Below are 17,619 nucleotides of genomic sequence, written 5' to 3' on the forward strand. Positions count from 1 at the left end.
TGGGACTATCCACCTGTGTACCCATGATGTGGACACAGGGGACAACCTCTATGTCAAGAATACATTTTAAAGGTTGTCTGATAAGGTGAGGGTCAGTATTAAGAGTGAAGTCTCTAAAGTGCTGGAATTGGATGTGATAGAACCCTCCAGTCCTGTGGTTCAGGTACCAAAAGTTGCCTGACCGGGCACCACACCTGAACTCAGGTTCTGTGTTTATTATAGAAGGCTAACCGCAGTCACCAAGGATTAGCTTATTGATCGGTTAGGGGCTGCCCTGTTCTTAAGTACCTTTGAGCTTACATCAGGTTACTGGCAGATTGCCGTAAAAGAGCGTGCTAAGGGGAGGTCAGCTTTCTCCATTCAGAGGGCCACTGCCAGTTTAGAGTGATGCCTTTTGGACTCAAGAATGCCTGTGCTACCTTCCAGAGGTCAGAGAACCAGGTAATTGCTGATATTCAGGCCTTCTCAGCTGCATATTTGGATGACAGCTGCCATCAGTAGCAGCTGGGAGGACCACCTCTTTCACCTCCAGGAAGTACTTCAGGCGTTGCAACAGGCAGGCCTGCCTATCAAGACCAGTAAGTGTCAGATAGGGCGGAGGTCTGCGGTGTACATGGGGCAGCTGGTAGGCAGGGGCATGGTGCAGCACCCCAAGGCCAAGATCGAGACTATCACGGCCTGGGAGCTCCCCAAAACCCAGTCTGAGGTCAGAGCATTCTTATGCCTCATTGAGTACCACAGGAGATTTGTCAAGGGTATATGGCACCATTGTTGCCTCCTTGACAGAGGTGACTTAAGAATCAGCCCAGAAATGTGATTTGGATAGAGGCATGCCTAAAAGCATTTAAATCCCTTGAGCAGGCCATGTGCACAGTCTCTGTGCTCAAGGCCCCAGACCTTTCCAAGGATTTTATCGTTCAGACAGATGCCTCTGAGGATGGTGTAGGAGCAGTACTTTCACAACTTCACGAAGAAGGCCTAGACCAACCTGCAGCCTTCATCTCCAAGGGGTTAATACCCAAGGAACAAGGGTTAAGTGCAATAGTTTGGGCACTGAAGAAGTTGAGGCCATACCCATTTGGCACTCACTTCCGGATTCAGACTGACCAGAGGCCCCTTGGGTTCAAATTATGGGTGAGAATCCAAAATAGTTGAGGTGGATATTTTCCCTACATGGTACGCCATCAGGGTGGAACACAGGCCATACCATTCCATAAAAATCCATGCAGTGGCAGGCCATACCATACCAGTGATAGTCCATACCATACCAATAGCAGGCCATACCATTTCATACAATGGCAGGCCAAACCATACGGAGTGCATGTGTCACTATACTTATTCTGACACTGTTAGTTTACTTGTATTGCAGATATGATATTCCTTTATGTTGCCTTCTTTCCTATCTGCCAGTGTTGCCTTTACCCGCTGCCATCCAACCTTACTTCCGTCTGTCTGTGCTGCCTTTCTCCCCTGTCCTTCCCACCCCCTGTCCCTGCAGCTTTTGACCCCTCTCTATCTCCTTTGTTACTGCTTCAACCCACTACAGAAAGTTTATTTTCAGAGTGTGTGTCACTTACATGATTTACTTATGTTTTAGTTGTTTATTCCTTTGTGTTGCCCACTCTCCACCCATCTGTCCATCCTTTTGGTCTTTGCCCCCAATCCTCCCACCTTTGGTACCTGTGGCTTTTGACCCCTCTCTCCATTACCAAACCATATGGCAGGCCTTGCAATTCCATACTATACAATGACATACCAGGCCATACAAAGGGAGGCCATACCATACCATGCTAGGTCATACCACACCAAAATATAAAATGACAGGCCATACCATGCAATACGACACTACAACAAGCCATACTATACCATACCCTACTATACAATGACAAGCCATACTATGCCAGATCTTCAGAAAATATGTGCGCCCAATCACTATGGCAAGCCAGATTTGCGCCCAATCACTATGGCGAGCCAGATTTTTTTAGGGAGAGTTATTTTTAGGGCCTACTGGCCCGTTCTGTTCTTTGCCAGCTCTCAACAGGTGTTCTGTTCATTCAGAAAGTTAATGAGCCATAAAGATGCCTTTAAACCTTGTATAAATGTTGTCACGTTTGTTGTGCACTCAAAGACAGCGGTCTAATGTCTTACAAATTGTAGCTTATTTTATCCTGGAGAGTGGTGTTTCCTTTTCTTTCTGGGACTGCAAAGTTAGATGATTTAGTTAAGTGAACTGTAAGAATCGTGATGGGGTACAGGAAGTGTGAAATGAAAGGCTGTAGGATGCCAGTTTTTTCTACCACACAACATTTAAATAGCTTGCAAATGAATTCTACAAATACTTAAAAAGAATCTCAGTAGTTAAGAAAGCAAATTTTTGTAATTATAAAGTGTGACAAGCAAAGATACAAATACAAAAATAAAAAAATAAAATAAAATTAGAACAGTTTAGTTGGTGGTGTACAAAGGTAAATATTTGTTGAAACCCAATTTCCACTAATTGTAGTTTGCACACTATATAGTTTTACCAGTAAAACTGCTTGTCAGGAAGTTTAAAACCATGTAAATGGAAAATGTGCTGTCTGTAAATGACTATGCGGTAACACATCATGCTTAAGTAATATATTTTTTTAAAGTAAGAGTTTTTAAACATGAACTAAGAAACATTCTTGACCCCAACCTTAAGTCAATGCTATTAGTTAACTAAGAGGCAAGTCAGAAGTCACGAGTACCCTATATGTGGGATAGATTCTTATTATACATGGAACAAAAGTTTAGTCTATTCAATCAAACCAAAGCGGTTTCGTTTGTGCAGCAGATATTCTGAAATTAAATATTTGAAGTTGCTCTCATATGTGCTAATGAAGAAAAGGTGATTCTGAAATAAAATATTTGCCAAGGATCAAACAATTTAAGTTTAGGGCCAGGAGCATTATAGTTTGGTGGAGTAGATTAAGTCACTAGAACAGCAGGTCTCGTAACCTATCTATGATTGTGCAAGGCCTGTATACCATACTATACAGTGACAGGCTGTACTAAGCCATACCAAACTATACTATACCATACCATACCATGACAGGCCACACCATACTACAGAATGGCAAACCACACCATACAATGAGAGATCAATACCATTCGGAGTGCATGTGTAAAATTTTTCTGACTTGTTTTAGTTGTGTGGCACACAATATCCCTTTGTGATGCCCTCTCTCCCTCTGTATTGCCCTTAGCTGCTCCCTCCTTACCTGTACCCTCCCCTTCTCCCAACCTTTCATCTCTGTGGCTTTTGACTCCTCTATCCTTTACCATAACATACAATACAATGACTGGCCATTTCATACTACACAATGACAGGTCATACCATACAATGACAGGTCATACCATACCATAACATACAATGAGAGGTCATACCACATTATACTATAGAACGACAGGCTATAGTATACCATACTACACTATACAATGATGGGCCATAACATAAAACAGACCACACCATTCCATTCTATACAACGGGAGACCATAGCGTACCATACTATACAATGACAAGCCATACCATGCTATACAATGACAGGCCATACCATACTAAACAATACACAGCAGCCGCACTATTGTAAAACATGGCTAAAAAAAAACTTTTGACAAAGCCAATAGATATCCTACTGGCAAGTTCTACAGACTTTGCCAAGGCTCATTTTTTTAATTGGCACTTTTGCACTCAAGAAATGCATTATTTTTATTTACTGTTCCAAGTGGGCTCCATAACCGTGGGTTCTGGAAATAAAAATAAAAGCAAATGGCACCTACGTCATTCTGCTGACCAATGCATGTTTTCTGATGCATGCCTACGTTGGTGGAATGTCAAGATTGCCCGTTTTTAAACATTTTTTATGTTGACAATGCTGCAGAGTGTCTCAACGCAATACAGCACTTTAAAAAACAACTGGCAAAAACTATAGATCCCAAAGGCAAGACCTATTGGCTTGGCCAATGCTTGATCATTTTGTGCTTTATTTTATAACCGTTTTAAAAGTTACATATATGTTAACGTTTCAGTAAAAATGTAAAAACAAGCATCACAAATGACCTTTACAAATTTAAATAAGGCAGTACTGCATAGCAGTCGCCTTTCTGGGCTTCTGTATTTAAATATTTGGTCCCCAAGAGTTGAGTGGATATTTTTAGCCACAAGCAACCACTCTGGCTTTGTTAAAATAAATACTATTTTGGAGTGTTTCAGGGCAAAACTACAAAAAGGAGTCTCTCAACGAGGAGTACTGCCAACTGATAAGAATTAAAAATGGGAACCACCTTCTTGAATGGTGAGGTGGAATTTCAGTCTAATATCTCAGAGCTAACTTCAAATTACCAGAAATACCAGCCACTATGAGGTCACTTTAGCAGATGCACATTCTAGACAGCTCTTTACTGCTGATTTACAAGGATTACCAACAGTCTGATCAAAGACCAAGAGGTTAAACAGCCTCCAATATTTTAAGACTAAAATATTCCAAATAAGTAGCCCTACACACATTATCGCAAATATTAAATAACAGAGCTTTCATCTACCGGTTTCATTCCACTCCCACACATGCTAGTAATGAAAGAACATATGCACCAGTCTCATGGCCAACAGCGGCAACCAAAAGACTCAGGCTTGTACATGGTATGACACTCACCTGGGGACTGAACGCTCTAGTCTAACAATCTATAGAGAAGTAAACCAGCTACGAACTGCTAATCGTTAAGCATAGAGAGGGTTTCTCTTGTTCAGCAAAAAAGAAATCCTATTGTAAATGTTAATTCTCATGAGAACCGCGGTCATCCAAAACCTGATATTTCAAACTTTAAATAATTATCCAAATTGGTTGATCTAGTTAGTTGGTATGAGATGTGCACCCAGCACTATACATTGGGAAAGAAGTTAAAATAATTTTGTAGTCTTCGTACGCCAATAGTTGTAATACAAGACCATCCAAATTAGACAATAGCATAGTTACCTTAGAAAAAGTCAATGGAAAATCTGAAAAATATATACACAGTGAAATAAGGGCACAAGAAAGCATCATTTTATTTGCTGAAGGTTGGAATAGCCTAGCATGGTGCTTACCCACACCCATCCACACCTCAGTAGGCATTAACCTATTGCAATGTAATTTAGAGTCTATGTGATGTGCTGCAAGTTTTCTTTTCCTTTTATTTTTTAATGACGACATGCTCATCTCCTAGGTATCCGGAAAGAAGAGCAATGTGCAGAGTGTAGGGAAATTAGGATTTCATCCATGTTGTGGGGTTAGCCTCAGTACTGGTATACCATGACTGGCTATTCCAAAAGCTTTCAAAGTTTAAGATATCTATAAAAAGTGAGGATTTGAGAGGACTCCAGCAGTGAGAAGCTAGTTCCCCAAACGCTAACAGAATATAATAATAGAATATAATAAGAAACACAAGAAGGTTTATATGAACTTACTATACAAGAGTACCAAGCACCCGCACTTTTCTCAAAGAGGCAAAGTGAATCTGTTACCTTGTCATGGTCACCCTCGAAGAGCTGAAGGAAGCTGGCCTGTGTGCCTGTGGTGCCCTTTACCCCTCTGAATCGCAGCTCACTTCGCATTCTCTCCAAGTTGCCCAGGTCCATGCACAGGTCTTGTATCCAGAGACAGCAACGTTTCCCTACCGTGGTGAGCTGAGCTGGCCTGACGAAAGAGGAAAAATGTAGTAAATCCTGAACCTTCATGGAAAACAGCAGATCAGCACCAGAGCGAGCTTGGCCTACCTGGCAATGGCCAGAAAATGTGCGCTCAGAAGGGATATCGATGCAGCACATCTCACATTCTATGCTGATCTAGACTGACAGACCAAACAAGTGCCAGTAGCATCTTAAACATCATGGGGCTGCAAAGCACAATAATTCCAGCTGACCATGAAAGCACAAAGCATGGCAGCTATTCAGTAGCACACGCAACAGAACAGAGAACAAATTTAAGGTATTTAGAGCACCCACATTACATGCTGTCCACCGAAACTAACAGTAGTCCACATACTGCCTGGTCCACCTTGGCCCACCAGTAAGCCAACTGTAGGCCACCAAGACCAACAGCATCCTACCACAAACACCACATACATTTTTTTTTTTAAATCTGTTTATTAAACTTAAAGTCAAACAAGGTCTGGACATAGCAGTACACTACATATATTTTGGTGAAAAGTCACCTATCTACCAACGTTTATACGTTACACAGCTTAGGTACATTTCAGTGTACTGGCTTTCCATAAACATTCTATAACTAATAACATATGACATGATGATTAATATTCTTAGGTATGTCCTTTGGCGTCCATTATGATAGTGGGAGCGTGAAGTTGTACAGGCTCCGAGGGCTACATTTCTGTGTGTGCTCTTTAGTATAGGGGGATAGTTGTGTCATGGGTCGGTCGTTGGATAAATGTGGTGTGGGCTAGGCCTAGTGATGCAATAATTTGGATCTATTCTTGGCAGATTCAGTTAATGTGTGTAGATCTAGGGATAGCGTATTTTAAGGTTATTAAAGGGTATAGTTCATGGGGGGTATTTGTCATCTCTAGATTCAATTCTAACTACAAAGAGATCCCAATTTTCAATCCCACCTTGTATCTGACCTCTATGCTGTGATTGCCTCAGAGTTTGAGCTTCAGCCAATGTGTAATCGTGCAGGTCACGTAGCCAGATGGAATGGGGAGGGGCATTTGGGGCCTTCCAATGTGTGGCTATCAGGCGTTTGTATGTCACAAATGCTAAATCTACAAACTTGTGGGTATGTTTATCTTTTTTTTTTCGGTATCGTATATTGAGTAGACAGGATTCTGGAGTCTGGGTAAGCGGTTGGCCTGATAGGTCTATGGTTGTGTTGACGATTTGGTTCCAGCCAGTGTTGATCGTGCGACATTCCCAGACCATATGATAGAAGGTTGCTGCGGGGGCAGCGCATCTTGGACATATGGAGTTAGCTCCTGGATATATTTTATGAATATGAGCTGGGGAGAGATAAGCCTGATGCACATAATTAAATTGCGTGTATCTTAGTCTAAAGTTGCGTGATACAGACTTGATCGAAGTGAGGGCTGTGTCCCAGGATTTTTGTGCTATTGGTGTAGGAAGAGCGGAATCCCATCGAAGTTTGACCTGGGTTAGAGCTTTACAACTTCTTGATAGGAGTATTTTGTATAATTTAGTAACAGTATGTTTTGCCTCTCCCATAGAAAGTATTGCAGAAAGTAGGAGGGAATCGTTTGGTTCGTTTTGTCCACAGCCCCATATGTTGCGTAGGAGATTATTAATGGCATTGAATGTCAGAAAGGCTTGTGGCTGCATTGCCCCCGCAGCCGTCAGATCTGCGAACTTGATTGCTCTGGATTCATTATATAGGTCTCCTGTATAGAGGGTATTAACCGTTCGTAAGTCATGATGAGAGGATAAGGCGTGGAAGCCCGGGAGCTGTGGTACTGGGATTAAGGGAGAATAGGGGAGGGGTGACATTTTGCCTTGTACATATCTCTTCCAACAATGCCTGGCTGAGCTAAGCAGGGGGGTATTATGTCGTAAATGAGGGAGACCTGTTAGTAACCATGCCAATATCTGTGTAGGGGTTATGTAGTCCATTATTGCTGTAACCTCTGTGTTGGACGGCTCGTTTAGCCATTTGGTGACCCATTGAAGTTGGGCTGCTGTATAATATAGCTCAAGGTTCGGCATACCCAAGCCACCTTCCTCTTGTGGGTATTGCGTGGTGTTTAGAGCTACTCTGCGTCTGTCTCTGCCCCAGAGTAAGTCAGTTAGTAGTGAATGTGCTTTATGGAAAAACGAGCACGGTAAGGCCAACGGGAGTGCAGAGAAATAATACAAGAATCTCGGTAATATTAGCATCTTGACTATTGCTATCCGGCCCATGGGCGATAGGGGCAAGGAACTCCAGAATGCCAAGGAGCCTCGGGTGGAGCGGAGAAGCCTATCTAGGTTACCTTCTCTTAGATCTGCCATAGAGTGGTACACTTGGACACCCAGGTACTTGAAGGTTTGGTACGACCATGGTAATTGATGTATGGGGGATGATGTTTGTCGTTCAGGGGGCAAACGAGTGAGGGGATAGATACAGGATTTAGACCAGTTCACACGTAAGCCAGATACAAGAGCGAAGCTATCCAGTATATGCATTATCTTGGGCAGGGAGTCAGAGTGGTTGCGTAAATATACCAGGGCATCATCTGCATACAAAGAAATTATATGATATGCTTCGAACTCCCTTATTCCCCATTTATGTGCGTACCTCCTGATCTTAATTGCAAGTGGTTCCATAGCGATTGCGAATAGCAATGGTGATAGCGGGCAGCCTTGTCTGGTTCCTCTGCTCACAGGAAAGGTTTCTGACACTACCTGGCCTGTTTTAACTCGGGCTGTTGGTTTGGAATATAGTGTTGTGATCCAATTGATGAAGCCGCTCCGGAATCCGAACATCTTGAGGGTGCTAAATAGATATTCCCAGCCTAGCGTATCAAACGCCTTCTCGATATCTAGTGACACAGTCACACTTTCTGGGTCAGTGGTGTTGTGCATGATACGAATTAAAACACCACATACATGTATTGCACATTGCCTGTGGTGAGCTGGGTCACTTTGGCCACTAATAGAAAATACATTTGTAAGGATCTGGGTGTATTATATGGTATGGATCTGCACACTTACCATGTAATACACTCACAAAAGCTGTCTTGGGTCCAGTTCGGCTCATCTGTATAAACCTTAAGCTAAACCCTGGGTAGCTACGGGTTCGAGTAGTGAGGCTTAAACAAAGGCACCATTGTAAAGCATTTAACAGTACCAAACAACAAAATAAGAAAGCCACACATCATGAACGAACAACACCAATTTATGGAATTCAAATATATTTCATATTTATATTATGAATTTTTAGAGTCAAAGATGAGCAAAATCCACTGCAGGGTTCTGGAGATACAGATTTTTTAAGAAATCTTTATTTTGAGTTCAACTGCAAACAAGCATTGATAACCTAATGTTTGAAAATGTTTACAAAGTTTGTAAGAATCGAGTTTGGTGACTCCGGCCTGGCATGGGTATCCAAATCCGACTGGGAGAAGGTCTGTGGCGGTGGAAGGATTAGGTTTGCAAGTAATAAGAAAGTTTTGGACAGTTACCTGGCCACTCACAGTGTTTCCCAGTCCAGTTACAAACTTTACAGCACAACCGCCATAGACTTCAATGAAGTGATCCTGATGCTGCAGAAGATAGAATATGCTGAAGGATGCTCTGAGTGCTGTGCGGTCGATAGGGGTGCCTTTGCGTTATTCCTCAGTTCATGGGGCAGGTGAGCAACTTTGGCCACAGAGGACTTGGATCCTCAAAGTCCTCTTTTAGACAGTACCCTTTGGTGGAGGCTGGTGTCCCTCTCTGGCAACGAATGTGGGCTTGGTGCAACTTTTAGCAGTCGAGGATCAGTCTCTTGGGACGCCAGTGGCAGCGAGAATATATATATGTATTTATATGGAAAATGTCACTTACCCAGTGTACATCTGTTCGTGGCATGTAGTGCTGCAGATTCACATGCTATGCATAGCTCTTCCGACATCTAGTGTTGGGCTCGGAGTGTTACAAGTTGTTTTTGTTCAAAGAAGTCTTTTTGGAGTCACAGGATTGAGTGATTCCTCCTCTAGGTTACAGTGCGCATGGGCATCATCTCCATTGTTAGACTGTTTTCCCGCAAAGGGTGAAGGAAGGAGTGAGAGTATAAGAATGGAAAATGTCACTTACCCAGTGTACATCTGTTCGTGGCATTAGTCGCTGCAGATTCACATGTTGTGCATAGTCCGCCGTCTGGTGTTGGGTCGGAGTGTTACAAGTTGTTTTTGTTCGAAGAAGTCTTTTCAAGTCCCGAGACCGAGGGACTCCTCCTCCTTTGTTCCATTGCGCATGGGCGTCGACTCCATGTTAGATTGTTTTTCCCGCAGAGGGTGAGGTAGGAGTTGTGTATGTTAGTAATAGTGCCCATGCAATGGAATGAATAAGTATGTACCAACTAAGGTTTAAGTATGAAAATGTCACTTACCCAGTGTACATCTGTTCGTGGCATCAGTCGCTGTAGATTCGCATGTTTTGCATAGCTCGCCATCTGGTGTTGGGTCGGAGTGTTACAAGTTGTTTTTCTTCGAAGAAGTCTTTCGAGTCACAGGACCGAGTGACTCCTCCTTTTGTCTCCATTGCGCATGGGCGTCAACTCCATCTTCGATTGTTTTTCCCCGCAGAGGGTGAGGTAGGAGTTGTATTGTAGTAATAGTGGCCATGCAATGGAGTGACTAAGTATGTACCTATTTAAGGTTAAAATAATATATATACAAATAGTTGAAGGTACCTTCCTAACTGCTACAGGCTCCCGGGGAGGCGGGTGGGCACATGCGAATCTACAGCGACTGATGCCACGAACAGATGTACACTGGGTAAGTGACATTTTCAGTTCGATGGCATCTGTCGCTGTAGATACGCATGTTTTGCATAGACTAGTAAGCAGTTATCTCCCCAAAGCGGTGGCTCAGCCTGTAGGAGTGGGAGTAGTCTGAAACAATGTTCTTAATACGGCTTGACCTACTGTGGCTTGTTGTGCGGATAACACGTCCACACAGTAGTGCTTAGTAAATGTGTGAGGCGTAGACCATGTGGCTGCCTTACATATTTCTTGCATTGGGATGTTTCCTAGAAAGGCCATGGTAGCGCCTTTCTTTCTGGTTGAATGTGCCCTTGGTGTAATGGGTAGTTCTCTCTTTGCTTTAAGGTAGCAGGTTTGGATGCACTTAACTATCCATCTGGCTATACCCTGTTTTGATATTGGGTTTCCTGTATGAGGTTTTTGAAATGCAATAAACAGTTGTTTTGTTTTCCTAATTTCTTTTGTTCTGTCAATGTAGTACATTAGTGCTCTTCTGATGTCTAATGTATGTAGTGCCCTTTCAGCTACCGAGTCTGGCTGTGGGAAGAACACTGGTAGTTCTACCGTTTGATTTAAGTGGAACGTGAAATAACTTTTGGTAAAAAATTTGGATTGGTTCTTAGGACCACCTTATTTTTGTGTATTTGAATAAAAGGTTCTTGTATAGTAAACGCCTGAATTTCACTTACTCTTCTTAGAGATGTGATGGCAATGAGAAATGCAACCTTCCACGTTAAGAATTGCATTTTGCAAGAGTGCATGGGTTCAAAAGGTGGGCCCATGAGTCTTGTTAAGACGATGTTGAGGTTCCATGAAGGAACAGGTGGTGTTCTTGGTGGTATAATTCTTTTCAGGCCTTCCATAAACGCTTTAATGACAGGTATCCTAAATAGTGAAGTTGAATGGGTAATTTGCAGGTATGCAGATATTGCTGCGAAGTGTATCTTTATGGAAGAGAAGGCTAGATTTGATTTTTGTAAATGTAGCAAGTATCCCACTATATCCTTTGGAGATGCATGTAATGGTTTAACTTGATTATTATGGCAGTAGCAAACAAATCTTTTCCATTTGCTTGCATAGCAGTGTCTAGTGGATGGTCTTCTAGCTTGTTTTATGACTTCCATACATTCTTGGGTGAGGTTTAAATGTCCGAATTCTAGGATCTCAGGAGCCAGATTGCTAGATTCAGCGATGCTGGGTTTGGATGCCTGATCTGTTGTTTGTGTTGTGTTAACAGATCTGGTCTGTTGGGCAACCTGACATGGGGTACTACTGACAGGTCTAGTAGTGTTGTGTACCAAGGTTGTCTTGCCCATTTTGGTGCTATTAGTAGGAGTTTGAGTTTGTTTTGACTCAATTTGTTTACTAGATATGGAAGGAGAGGGAGAGAGGGAAAAGCGTACGCAAATATCCCTGACCAGTTCATCCATAGAGCATTGCGTTGAGACTGCCTGTGTGGGTACCTGGATGCGAAGTTTTGGCATTTTGCGTTCTCCTTTGTTGCAAATAGGGCTATTTGAGGTGTCCCCCAAATTCTGAAGTAAGTGTTTAGAATTTGGGGGTGAATCTCCCATTCGTGGACCTGTTGGTGATCTCGAGAGAGATTGTCTGCTAGTTGATTTTGGATCCCTGGAATAAATTGTGCTATTAGGCGAATGTGGTTGTGAATTGCCCATTGCCATATCTTTTGTGCCAGGAGGCACAGCTGTGTCGAGTGTGTTCCCCCCTGTTTCTTTAGATAATACATTGTTGTCATGTTGTCTGTTTTGACAAGAATGTATTTGTGGGTTATGATGGGTTGAAATGCTTTCAACGCTAGGAATACTGCTAACAATTCTAGGTGATTTATATGCAACTTTGTTTGATGTACGTCCCATTGTCCTTGGATGCTGTGTTGATTGAGGTGTGCACCCCACCCTGTCATGGAACATCTGTTGTTATCACGTATTGTGGCACTGGGTCTTGGAAAGGCCGCCCTTTGTTTAAATTTATACTGTTCCACCATAGAAGCGAGATGTATGTTTGGCGGTCTATCAACACCAGATCTAGAAGGTGACCCTGTGCATGTGACCACTGTGATGCTAGGCACTGTTGTAAGGGCCTCATGTGCAGTCTTGCGTTTGGGACAATGGCTATGCATGAGGACATCATGCCTAGGAGTTTTAATACCGTCTTTGCCTGTATCTTTTGTGTTGGATACATGGCTTGTATAACCTTGTGAACATTTTTAACCCTTTGTGGACTTGGAGTGGCTATTCCCTTTGTTGTGTTGATTGTCGCTCCTAAGTATTGCTGTGTTTTGCACGGCAAAATGTGAGATTTTGTATAGTTGATGGAGAAACCAAGTTTGTAGAGGGTTTGTATGACATAATCTGTGTGGTGTGAACACTTTGTGAGGGAGTTGGTCTTGATTAGCCAATCGTCTAGGTACGGGAATACGTGTATATGCTGCCTTCTGATGTGTGCAGCTACTATTGCTAGGCATTTTGTAAATACTCTTGGTGCGGTTGTGATACCGAACAGCAACATTTTGAATTGGTAATGTATTCCCTTGAATACGAACCTTAGGTATTTCCTGTGCGAGGGATGTATCGGTATATGGAAATATGCGTCCTTTAGATCTAAGGTTGTCATGTAGTCTTGTTGCTTTAGCAGTGGTAACACGTCTTGTAGCGTGACCATGTGAAAGTGTTCTGATTTGATGTAGGTGTTTAGTGTTCTGAGATCTAGGATTGGTCTCAGTGTTTTGTCCTTTTTTGGTATTAGAAAGTACAGTGAGTAAACTCCTGTGTTTATTTGTGTACATGGTACCAATTCTATTGCGTCCTTTAGCCGTAATGCTTGAACTTCTAGTTCTAGAAGGTCTAAATGCTGTTTTGACATATTCTGTGTTTTTGGTGGGACATTTGGAGGGAGTTGGAGAATTTCTATGCAATAACCATGTCGGATAATTGCTAAGACCCAAGTGTCTGTTGTTATCTCCTCCCAAGATTTGTAAAACTGACTTAGTCTTCCCCCCACTGATGTTGTGTGAAGGGGTTGAGTGACTTGTGAGTCACTGTTTGGTTGCAGGGGTTTTTGTACTTTGAAATTTTCCCCGGTTTCTAGGGAATTGTCCTCCTCTATACTGGCCCCGAAAGCCTCCCCTTTAGTACTGTCCCTGGTAGGTAGACGGTGTAGATTGTGAGGTGCTGGCTTGTGTGGCTTGACCTCGAAACCCCCCTCTGAAGGTTGTTTTGCGGAAGGTGCCGAAAGTGCCTCTGCCCTGCGGGGAATAGAGTGCGCCCATGGCCTTGGCTGTGTCCGTGTCCTTTTTCAATTTCTCAATTGCCGTGTCCACTTCGGGTCCAAACAATTGTTGTTCATTGAACGGCATATTGAGCACCGCTTGCTGTATTTCCGGTTTAAAGCCAGATGTGCGCAACCATGCGTGCCTTCTTATGGTTACTGCGGTATTTATTGTTCTTGCCGCTGTGTCTGCTGCATCCATAGAGGAGCGTATTTGGTTATTGGAGATGTTTTGTCCCTCCTCAACCACTTGTTTTGCCCGTTTTTGAAATTCTTTGGGTAGATGCTCGATGAGATGCTGCATCTCGTCCCAATGGGCTCTATCATATCGCGCTAGGAGCGCCTGAGTTCGCGATGCGCCATTGGTTTGCAGCTTGTACTGCGACCCTTTTCCCAGCTGCGTCGAACTTGCGGCTCTCTTTATCTGGAGGTGGTGCATCGCCTGATGTGTGCGAGTTGGCTCTCTTGCGGGCTGCCCCTACCACGACTGAATCTGGTGGCAGTTGTGAGGTGATAAAAGCAGGGTCCGTGGGCAGTGCTTTATATTTTTTCTCCACCCTTGGAGTAATCGCTCTACTTTTGACAGGTTCTTTGAAGATCTGCTTTGCGTGCCTTAGCATTCCTGGAAGCATAGGTAGGCTTTGGTAGGAGCTATGGGTGGAGGAGAGGGTGTTGAAAAGGAAGTCATCCTCGACAGGTTCTGCGTGTAACGACACGTTATGGAATTCTGCTGCCCTAGCTACCACCTGTGCATACGCTGTGCTGTCCTCAGGTGGTGAGGGCTTGGTAGGGTACGACTCAGGACTATTGTCTGATACTGGGGCGTCGTATAGGTCCCAAGCGTCCTGGTCGTCTTGGCTCATGGTGGTATGAGCCGGTGAATGTGACGGAGTCTGTGCCGGTGATGTGTGAGTTACAGGTGGAGGAGAGGGTGGCGGAGTTACCTTCTTCACCATTTTTTGTGGTGTTAGTTCTTGTGTTTGGAACTCGAGTCTCCTTTTTCTCCTGATTGGGGGAAGAGTGCTGATCTTCCCTGTCCCACTTTGTATGAAGATCCGCTTTTGTGTGTGGTCTACATCAGTGGTCTGTAACTCTTCTTCAAATCTGTGTTTGCGCATTTGAGAGGACAGTGATTGTTCCTCTGTATATGAGCTGGCAGTTGGTTCGGTTGCTGGTCGTTTTGGCACCGAAACTGTGTCTCTGCTTGTTTTCGGCTCAGAGGAGAATTTTTTCTTTTTCGGCGTCGAGCTTTCTCAGCGTCGATCTTCCTCGATGCCGCTGTCTCTGCGTCGAGCAGCTTCGGTTCCGCTGTCTCGGCGTCGATCTTTTTCGGCAGCACTTTCTCGGTCCCGAGATTGCTGCGTTCCCGTGTCTCGACCCGAGTCGGACGATCTCGGCACCAGTTTGGCCTTTTTCGGTGCCGATGGACGGTCACCTACTTTATGGGTTGAGCCATGGCCTGTTGGCAGTGGAGTCCCCTGGGCCTTGTCTGTTTTCTTGTGTGGTGCTTGCTTCGACGTCTTACTCACGGTTTCTTCGACGTCGAATTCCTCCGAGTCCGATTCATGGATGGAGAAGGCTTCCTCTTCTTCTCCTTGTCCCTCGAACTCTCGGTGTCCTGTCGGCGTGGACGCCATCTGCAATCTTCTGGCTCGCCGGTCACGGAGCGTTTTTCGGGACCGAAACGCACGACAGGCCTCGCACGTTTCTTCCTTGTGCTCGGGCGACAGGCACAAGTTACAGACCAAATGTTGGTCTGTATATGGATATTTATTGTGGCATTTAGGACAGAATCGGAACGGGGTCCGTTCCATCAGAGTCGATGTTACACGCGGTCGGACCGCCCAGGCACCGACGGGGGATCGAAATTACCCCGAAGGGCTACCGGAGCTCTTCACGATTCGGTGTCGATTCTATTCTTACCCGATACCGAGCGAAACAATACCGACGTAGTTTTCCGAAGTTAAGACTATCTTTCCGTCCCGAGACCCGGAGCGAAAAGGAACACGACTGAACACGATGGCGGAAAAAAAAACAATCTAACATGGAGTCGACGCCCATGCGCAATGGAACAAAGGAGGAGGAGTCCCTCGGTCTCGGGACTCAAAAAGACTTCTTCGAACAAAAACAACTTGTAACACTCCGACCCAACACCAGACGGCGGACTATGCACAACATGTGTATCTGCAGCTACACATGCCACCGAACATAAAGATATGTCCATGCAAATGTTAATGTATCTACATATGTACAAATGTTAAACTTGAACAACTACAAGCTTCCGGGGAGGAGGGAGGGTGCATGTGAATCTGCAGGACTACATGCCACGAACAGATGTACACTGGGTAAGTGACATTTTCCATTCGATGGCATGTGTAGCTGCAGATAAACTTGCTATACATAGACTACAAAGCAGTTACTCCTCCCAAAAAATAGCGGTGGCTAGCCTGTAGGAGTTGGAGTGGTTTGAAATGGTGTTCTTAAGACGGCCTGGCCTACAGTAGCCTGTTGCTGTGAGAAAACACCAACACAATAATGTTTTGTAAATGTATGAGTTGACCATGTGGCAGCTTTACATATATCAGTCATTGGTATGTTTCCTAAAAATGCCATTGACACACCTTTCTTTCTTGTAGAATATGCTCTAGGAGTGATTAAAAGTTGTGTCTTTGCTTCGATGTAGCATGTTTGTATACATCTAACAATCCACCTTGCTAAACCTTGTTTAGATATAGGATTACCTTTATTTTATTTTTTTTAAATATATTTTTATTAACATTTTGCTATTACAACGTTACATATTTATTCATTTCACATGCACTTTTATATCTGCTTCTTATTTTGTACTTTTTCGCTTATTGCTCGATCTTTATTAACAGTCGTTTTATTTCTCTTTATTCAACCAGTTACTCTTTTACTTATTCAATCACTTTTCTTTGTTACAGCTCTTTGTTCTGCATAAGCAATAGTCAAGCAACAGGTTTAAACCCCTTCTTCCTTGTAACTTGGAATAATGATATAGAGGGTTAGGTGCCACCCAATTGGGTGTGGGAGGAAGGAGGAAGAGGCGGGAATAAAAAAGAACAGGCCACACAGGGCCAACCATGCGGCTATGTGCAAATGATTTTTATAGTTGTTGAACTGAAGGTGCTATGTCAGATCCATTTTATTTTATTTTTTATTTATTTTAATTTTAAGCAGGGGGTGATATCGACCCAGGGCGCAGGGACGCGCCGTGTAGACGGAGGGGCACGCACACTGCCTATCATGTTCGATGGCGAGGTGGGGATCCACGGCCCAGCTGCCTTCAGGCCTCTACACTTAATGAAAGCCACGTGGAGGTCGGGTTTGTTCTGGGCGCCTATCTATGTGCTACAATCGCCTGGCTCCGACCTCGGCGTGGGTTGGGAGTCGCTGGTTTCTCTTGCTGGGTTCACCAATCTCCTAATTATACTCTCCCAATTCGTCACTAAGTTCTCCCACCCCGGAGCTATGGGAACCCGGCGGATACTCCTGGCTTCTTCTGCTTTTAGGACCTGTAATTCAGCTCTAGCCCACGTTAATGTATCATTCTCCCAGACAGTCAGTAAAGGACAACCCGCAGCTTTCCAGCCCCTCGAGATTAGTCTCTTATATAGTGCCAGGGTGAGGTCCAAAAAGCGCCCCTTCACTTTTCCACGGAGTGCCGTTGGTCCAAGGCCCAGCAAGCACATCTCGGGGCTGGGTCTTAACTCAATCTCAAGCAATTCAGTTAAGGTAGTCAACATTTCCTTCCAGCCAGTCTGGATCACCGGGCAAGTCCAAACCATGTGGTCGAAATTCGCCCCACCCCCCCCGCACCTCGGGCAGGTCGCTGGAGATC

At 44.0% G+C, this 17,619-nt stretch overlaps 1 protein-coding gene across 1 annotated transcript in view; it reads right to left on the reverse strand.

Annotated features, from left to right (window-relative positions):
• ADSL (adenylosuccinate lyase) overlaps positions 1–17,619 on the reverse strand; it is a 179,147-nt gene that overhangs the window by 41,466 nt on the left and 120,062 nt on the right. The window contains exon 5 of the mRNA XM_069231275.1: positions 5,522–5,693. Coding sequence (XP_069087376.1) covers positions 5,522–5,693 — 172 coding nt within the window. The remainder of the gene's footprint in view (positions 1–5,521; positions 5,694–17,619) is intronic.

Source organism: Pleurodeles waltl, chromosome 4_2, assembly GCF_031143425.1.
Source record: "Pleurodeles waltl isolate 20211129_DDA chromosome 4_2, aPleWal1.hap1.20221129, whole genome shotgun sequence".
NCBI classification, from domain to species: Eukaryota; Metazoa; Chordata; class Amphibia; order Caudata; family Salamandridae; genus Pleurodeles; species Pleurodeles waltl.